This window comes from Trachymyrmex cornetzi, unplaced genomic scaffold (assembly GCF_001594075.2).
Source record: "Trachymyrmex cornetzi isolate Tcor2-1 unplaced genomic scaffold, Tcor1.1 scaffold412, whole genome shotgun sequence".
Classification (NCBI taxonomy): domain Eukaryota; kingdom Metazoa; phylum Arthropoda; class Insecta; order Hymenoptera; family Formicidae; genus Trachymyrmex; species Trachymyrmex cornetzi.
Window position 1 is genome coordinate 1,221,981 of NW_017298876.1, and position 8,689 is coordinate 1,230,669.

Sequence of the window (8,689 nt, forward strand, 5' to 3'; positions counted from 1 at the left end):
GAGAGAGAGAGAGAGAGAGAGAATCTATCATAGTTTGTATTTAAAAAGAGATTAAAAGATACTGAAGTTCGAAAAACGTAATTAATCCCCTAAAGTTGACGTCATAATCTGTAACACAGTTACAGATGACACTGGGTTTGTGAAACCAATTTAATTTATGTTAAGTAAAAGAACTAATTAATTTCAAGGGTTGCACAAAGTGACGTAACTTTATATAAAAGAAATGAATACAAAGTTTGTTTCAATAACAATAATTCAAATTTGCAGACAAGAAGAACATAAAACAATATTAAATCGTAAAAAATCATACACTCTTCATGACCGAATATGGGCATGACGTCATGACCGCCATGGCCGTTTTCATTTATTTATGATATCGAATAGTTATGTTATATAACTGATGTGAGTGGATTCAATACACTTATTCTTAGCTTTGAAGAATTAACCCTTACCGTACCATCTACAATTTGGTGCCTCCTCCATATCAAGGGTCACTAAAATGTCTTCGTTTTTTTCACCTCTTCAAAATAATTCAAAAAATTTCTAAAAATTCACCAACATACTTTCAACTTTCTAGAATAAATGTTGACTCTTTATTTTGGAAAATAATAAAATGTAGTATATAATTTATAATTACCAAAAGACTCAAAGAAACTTGCACGAACAGGAATCGCTCGGTTACTAGTTACCCATATTAGTACGGTAAGGGTTAAGAGGTAGGGAAATTTGGATACATGTTTCTTGCATGTTCACAATAATACCTTTTATGTACATCCCTCCCCTTCACATATACGCGTCTTAACAAAGATCGACCTGAAAATAGTTAAACTTTTTTTTATCCAAGCAAAGGAACAGCACTATTACGTGCATCTATTTGTATTACGAAATCACTCTGTCAACACGCCCGGTGGGAATCGATGTCAGGGTTACCTTGCTGCTGTAAACGTCGATAAATCTACCGCGCGCGCGAGTCGGCTGATCGCATCCGGCGATAAAGTTCAGCCCCTTGCGACACGCGGAACGCGAAATACCTGCGATAAATATTGGTGCAAGATTCATCGATCTCAGTGGCGATAACCAACTGTTGTCTTTTCGTGGCCCATATAATTCTATTCGTTGCTAAATTATTTCACCTTCAAGAAGCAGACGATCAATTCTTCGAAAATGTGTCTTTATATACTTTGAATTATTAATGACAGTTACGCTTAAGGCACAATTGAAAAGCAGAGACAATAGAGAAACAGAGAATAGAAAATTTCACCTTTGATTTAATCTGGTAGGTATATGTATACAATTTCTGATAAGTTCAAATGTGTTATTCCCTGTTCCTACTGTCTATGCTTTTCATTTGTATCTTAGGCTTTAGACTTATTATTAGATTTTTTCACGCTATGTAGAACCAAAAGTTTTGTTCATGAATTCGCATTTTCCGATAATTACACGAAAGGGACGCTGAAATATCAAAAAATTAAGTTAGATACAGATCTGAAAATAATTTTGTTAAACATCAAAATAATTAATTATTTTCAAATCTATGTCTATGTATATAGCTCTTTTAGATATTTCAGCAAAATTGTTCTTTCCGTACATTGACTCAAGATAAGGTATCTTAATTCTGCAGCACCACTTTGTGCTTTTTAAGGCACAGTCGATATCACGCGTTTTCTCAAAATTAATAAAATACAGTTCAGATTTTATTATAGTAAAATCTTATTATTAAATGTTTCACAAATGTACAAGATTTTTTTCAACTTTTTACGTAGTCCGAAATCATAAAAAATATGCTGTTCCCTCAACGGCAGAGTGTAAACTGCGATAAAAAATGTCAGGGTGATGCTGGAGGGTTAATCCCTTGGATAAAAGGTCGTTTTGCTTGAGATTATCTGATAAAAATCAACAACCTATTTCGGAATCTTAAAATCAAATATCCAAGAAATGGATTTCCGTCGTCGAGCAGCTTATCGCTTCTTCATTTGCTTGAATGATGAACCGTTCGTCGCGTTGCAACTTCATTCATGCATATAAATCGCTGAGCCGGGAGGGTAGTGAACAGTAAACATTTTCGAACGAGAGTTCGCGAAAAGGGTCGGACAAAGGAGAATCTCTCTTTGTGTATCGACGAATTGCTTGTTACCTCTTATGAAGGTTTCGTTTCCCGCAACGATTCTCTACTCTGTGAGGTAAACATTTTCGAACGAGAGTTCGCGAAAAGGGTCGGACAAAGGAGAATCTCTCTTTGTGTCATCGACGAATTGCTTGTTACCTCTTATGAAGGTTTCGTTTCCCGCAACGATTCTCTACTCTGTGTCGAACACCATTGAACATTTTCCAAACAAATATCATCCACGCTCCTATCCCTAACATTATTAGTACAGAAATCTTGAAAAAATCGGTGGATGGCTAGCTATTACAAAATTCTTGCAAATTCAGCCTAGCGCTGGCGATTCATCGACCGCATAAATTTTCCAACGAATTAAACGGCTTCCTCCTCAGTTTCTCAATTCCCTCGTGTTTGTTATCCTCCCCGCGAGTCTGAGTTTTTACGTCCAATTAGCAGACAAACGACGCAGACGAGGACCAATTCTATCGAGCGTCGACTAATCTTGTATTAAATCCTTGGCACATTCAGCGCGGAAAATTAAATAATTAATTCGAATGACGGTAATTAAACGCCGCATTTGCGACGTCTCGCGCAAAACTGCGGACAAACCGCATCATGGATAAAGTGAAGCTGTTAAGAGAACGAGTCATTCCGTCGTTCTACAACTTCTAATTGATGTTGTCCGATTATCGTTATTTCTATTGCATTTCGTGAAAATGTTTTCCTCTCGCGGAATAGTAAGTAGTTATTACATACATAATATTCACATTTGAACCGGCTTTTAATTTCTAATTAGATGAAGAGAAGGGATTACGAAAGCTATTTTATTTTATTGAAATAATTTAATAGATATATTTATGTGACATATAACTATATTTGGTACAAATTTGTTAACTAGTTAAAATGATATCAATTATGCTATAGAATTATAGATATATATCATTTGAAAGTTACATTCAAGGCTTTCAAGCTAAGGTTACAAAATTAATACCAACATAAATACTTCTCAAAATTACGTAAAGAGTACGTAAGTTTGCTCCCAAAGTTCATTCGTTTATTTAAATTACACCCTACATATTCGTATATATTTAATAATAGAAGAAGTTAGTACAATGAAGCGGCCAACTGAATAGTTATGGGCGCTCACGAATGGCTCCTGCGGGCACCTCACAACATAGAAGGCTATTGCTTTATACGGCGCACAGTATCTGTAATTGACTGTTTGTGTATTCGCTTAACCCATCCCATACGTTTTTGTTCCCATGCATAATTCCCTTCCGATCGAATCTAATCGCGTTACAAATACGTCGGACTTCGAATTGAAAGCGACAAAGGATGATGTGGTTATATATCCATAAATTCTATAACGGCAGACGGACATAATGAAGAATGATTGTTTAACGAAACAACAACAGCGACCGTGGAACTGCGCCATCGAATGCAGTTGTAGTTTAAGGGTCGATAGAAGTGACGGGCCAACTCATTCACTCCTCATTTGTGATGCAGCTACGTATCTACACTATCAGATTCTGTCATATATCCAAGTAGCAAGGTAACATTTTAATGACGTCTTATTGACGTGAAAGACATCATTAAAACGTTATTAAGACATTATTTGACGTCACCTTGCTACTTGTCTCGCAGAAGAAGGATTTTGTCATGAAACCTCTCTTGACTTATATTTTACGAAGCTACGAAGTCTGCTAAAGAATCGAATTTTTCAATGTCGCTCTTAAAAACATTATAATAAACAAAATGATATGCTCTTTATTTGCACGGATACACGTTTCATTGTATTTTATTTTCTAGAAGTATTGCGTCATGAGACCTTTTTAACTTTTTTTTCTATGAAGCTGCGAAAGTGCGTACAGAGCCGAATTTTGTAAATTGCTTCTTAAAAGAAATTATAATAAATAAAATTATGTACACACCTCAACTGTACTATAGTACACATCGGGTGAAATATCAAAACGAATTTTTATTTTTCCTTTTTCTTTAAAAAATCACTTTGTACGAATCTTCAGGTGTCTTTCCTAATTACGAATATCGCAATTAAAATACTGTGTTCATACAGTATTTTAGCCGTAATTTTAATACAAAGAAATTCGTTTCCGACTGGTGATCTCTATAGTCTCTCGTGTTGACCCTTAACGCGACGCACGCACGCACGCATGCAAGCACGCACGCACGCACGCGTTGCGCCGCGTGTTCGGGTTGTTTATCGATTGGCTAGTCTGACCTAACACTGACACACTTCACTCGCGAAGTCGACCTCCGTTCCGTATCGCGCTATCGACCATCCCCATAACCTTAGGATTTACACAATAAATTTTTCTTGCCGCCCCGCGACGCGGCCATTTGCGGGCTTGAGCTACGCGTGCAAACCATCTTTTAGATTAACGTCATTTCCCGGTATGGAAGAAGAGAGGGGAGAGGAGTTACAGTAAATATGGCTGGCCATTGCCAACCACAATTTCCCGGGGAAGGCACCTGTTTCGCTGTTTTTTTTTTATCGCTTATGTCGGAGGGTTCATATACCGAAAATAAATATGTACTGCATCGCTGATTGTCTCGTAATAACTATTGTTTATTTGTATAATCGTCTCCCGTTACTTGAATCTTTCATAAAGCCAGAGACAACAAGTCCCGCTGAGTATCAAAATTTATGACCAACTTACTTTTAATGAGGTCTTCCGTAATTCCGGTAAAATTTTAATGCTTCTCAAAAGGGATTAAATTTAGGCGTATGGCTAATCCGTAGTAAATCTTTAAAGAAAATAGTCCCTTTTATTATTTTAGCGTCAAAGTGCGAAATAATTTCTGAACTTATCCGGGTATCGCAAATGTTCGAAAATTAAAATAGTATACGGTAAATATGATTAATCTCACATGTACAACTTTAACGAATGACTGATTAATCAAAACTTATGTGATGTGTTAAGCCCGTTAACATGTGGCTCGCCCACAATGATGGAATCTTGGGGTCCTGGGAGGACCGGCACACCCCCGCCGGGACTACCACCGCCGCCATCGGGCGGCAGCAACAACAATGGTGGCGCAACAACGTCGGCGATAATCCCGAGCATCATACCGCAGCCCACTGCTCCCATTGCGAGTCCCGAAGGAGTGAGCGACGTAAGTAAAAAAAGTGCATCCAGCAGCAATTGCGGTGAGCAATTCGCTATGCCAACACGCGATCTCACGTTCCAACATCGCGATAAGTTAATCAGTGGTAATTAAGTAGTGTCATTAGTAATGCATACGTATGAATGAGACTGCAATGGATACAGCTTATTTAATTTTCACATGCGAACAGGGTGTGAAGAAATTTTCCATGTTCTTAATTGTCCGTGAAAAGTACATTTTCAGGCTATTAATGTTTACAGCAACTGTAAAACGAGAAGATATAAAAAAGGAACATAACACTAGTATTACACTAGTTTAAATTTTGAATAATTTTGATTACAAAAAAAGGAAACAACTTTAAGATATAGTAAATTATTTTTAAGATGTATCATGTCGATTTTTAAAGTGTAACATTACTTTTCCTGCATATTTAAATTTCTGAAGATGGCTTAAAATATAAATATACAATAAAGGAACATATAGCCACAGCTAAAGATGTTTTTTTTAGAGATAAATAATATATTCCGAATTAATACATTAACATATAATATTGTATACGTTTGATGGTCAAGATTTGACCATCATCAGTACAGAACGTTGGGGTTACAATTAGATTAAGAGTGGATGTCTTTTATGTATGTCATTGCTTCGATGTTACAATCTTGTTCATTGCAAATTAATATTAATATATGACAACCAAATATTATATGAGAACCAAATATGCTCCTTTATTATATATTTTCCCGCATAATTTGGATCCGAAAAGAGATAAGCAGAGCGGATGTTGCCACAAGGATTTGATGATAATTGAAAACCGTTATTAAAAGTATTGGAACGAACAAAAACGTACTAAGTAACTATACTGAACTCTAGTATAACGTGAAACCAGTCTTAAGTCATATAAAACAACAAAAATTAAATTCTCAATATTTCTGAATTATTTTCCAATTTTAATAAAACTTTACGATTTATTGGAAAAACGTCTTTTCTTATATTTGAGAAATTGGATCTGATGTAAATATTTTGATAGCAGATTTGGAATCAGCGTGAAAATTATCCTAGAAATAGTCTCCGTATGCTTTTGCACAAAATCTTATAAACTAGTTCCAGACAACGCGCCGAGCACGCACATTTAGAATCGAGACATAAGACATCTTACAAATACCTTAAAAACCTTGATATTCCAAGACTCTTAGTCCTGATTTTTTGCATGGTGCTATCTGGGGTGTTACTAAATACGGTTAAGCAAAGAAAATCATATTCGATCAAAGCAGATATGCCTAATAATATTTACGTAAATCTTACAACTTCTACTTTAAGCATATTTTCAGTTTCACGCATAAATATTGCACTATTAGGTACCAAGATCCCTTTTGATCGAATATGGCTTCCCTCACTTTAGTTGTGTTGAACATTTTTCGGTGGATTTTTATTTACTATTAATTATTAAATATTTCTTCTGATGAAATTTCGCATTACATTTATCTGCACGAAACATTGACAATGCAGATGCAAAAGATACTTTCAAAATGTTAACCAACAGTATCTCTGCCGGAAAGAGATTTCAGTGAAATCATCCGCCGAGAGTTTTGATGAAACACCTATTTTAATCACGTTTTCAAACGTAACGTCAGCATAACGAGGACTAAACGAGCGTTCAGCATGCACGTGACGGGTGGCGATAGCCCAAAATTCTGGGACAAAGTTTTACCATCGGTCGCGATACGCGACTGACACGTAGAGTAGATGCGGAACGAGCAAAGATTATCACACGACCGTACACGAGTTAATAGCGCATGCATGAGCTGTTACCATACAATTTGAACACATGTTGGAGCTCTCGTACGTGCGGTGTACAAGAACGAAACTATCTCTCGCACCTACCTATCTACCTTCCGTTTCAATTTCACGAGCATGGATGGACGTAATGGATACCGATCGTGCTATCGAACTAATAAGATTAGCTGTACGTATGTGCCCAACACGTTGCCTTGGCGAGATTCCTCGAATTTTAAAGGTAATAGCTGCCAATATAGGACTACAGGAAGAATCTTTTCTTAGAGGATTTTACGTATCTTAGAGAAAACCAATTCGGCGCACAGTTCTAATGATTATATACATATACCTACTTATTTAGTATATATAAATTCACATAGAAATTATTTAAGCATCTAAGATCTGTAATAGGCTTTAAATTCTTGTTTGTTATGTATTCGCATATACGGTCTTAATAAATTGTTTATTATTGTTATTTTTATAATTACCACTACTCAGTGCCACATTAACCCGGTTTGCGCCTATGGGCTGAAATTTTGAGCGCTCTTTTACATAAGCGCAATAAATTATAGCAAATTCGATGGACTCACTAGTGTGCACTGGTGTATATTAAAGCCACTGTACACTAATTTAATCGGAATGTAAAAGTGAAATGCAAATATTTCGAATTATAAAATATAAATTTTATTTAATAACATAATAAAGTCTATTGAATATTTTATAGTTTAATCAGTTTTTGTATTTATAATAAGCACATATCTTTACGTAAATGTGTGTACGATAGATTTAATCTGTACTAGTGTGGGCTGAGTGCGTCCAATCGAATTCGCTATTAGAGTGATAAATATATCTTAGACTAGAATTACGTGTTATCATAATTATGATTATTACTGTCAGTAATAATAACTACAGCTTTATCGGCAAATATGTATATATAGTTGGTATCAAAATGATTACACACAAATTATAATTATTATTACCATAAGAATGATTACAATTACTATAAATTATAGTTAAATAATATAATAGTAATTGCAACCATTTTTATGGTACCCTCTGAAAGTGAATCAGTGACTTCAGTACTACATTCATAACTGCTATAATCATTAGCAATTATTTACTGTTTTTCAGCAATAATATATCGATTCACTTTTAAGGAGTAATAATAACTATAATTGTTATTTTTAATGCCAACTATATATATTTGTTTATAGAGCTATGCATATAGTTATTATTGTTAACATTATAGCAGTAATAATTATAATTACCCATGTAGTACAAATTTCCCAGGACGTCCAGAGGAATAGTCTAAGGATCCCAGTCTCTCGGAGAAAGTATGCTGTAAATATATAATTATAGTCACACAAATAACAAAAACTTTTCTTTCAGTGCATTATATTGCAATTTTTTTCAAATTGGCAATAAACAACTAGCTATCCGTTTCCGTCGTATTACATTTATGTTATAGTAATTATAAAAAATTACTTTGATAAATATTTCTGAAAAAAATTTATCAGGCCGCGCGATCGCTTTGTGCTTTCAGGTTTCGCAAAAATCAGGAATCTGGGAGGGTGCGAACTCGTCTTCAGGGGGTGTCGCAGAGGGTCCTTCACGGAGTGTCTCTCACGCGGCGAGTCTGGATGCTATCTCGAAGCGAGCCGTGAAACCGGAAACGGCGAGAGCACC

At 35.5% G+C, this 8,689-nt stretch overlaps 1 protein-coding gene across 1 annotated transcript in view; it reads left to right on the top strand.

Annotated features, from left to right (window-relative positions):
• The window catches only part of sei (potassium voltage-gated channel seizure), a 151,575-nt gene that overhangs the window by 73,498 nt on the left and 69,388 nt on the right, over positions 1-8,689 (top strand). Inside the window, exons 5-6 of the mRNA XM_018512493.1 lie at positions 5,044-5,236; positions 8,547-8,689. Coding sequence (XP_018367995.1) covers positions 5,044-5,236; positions 8,547-8,689 — 336 coding nt within the window. The remainder of the gene's footprint in view (positions 1-5,043; positions 5,237-8,546) is intronic.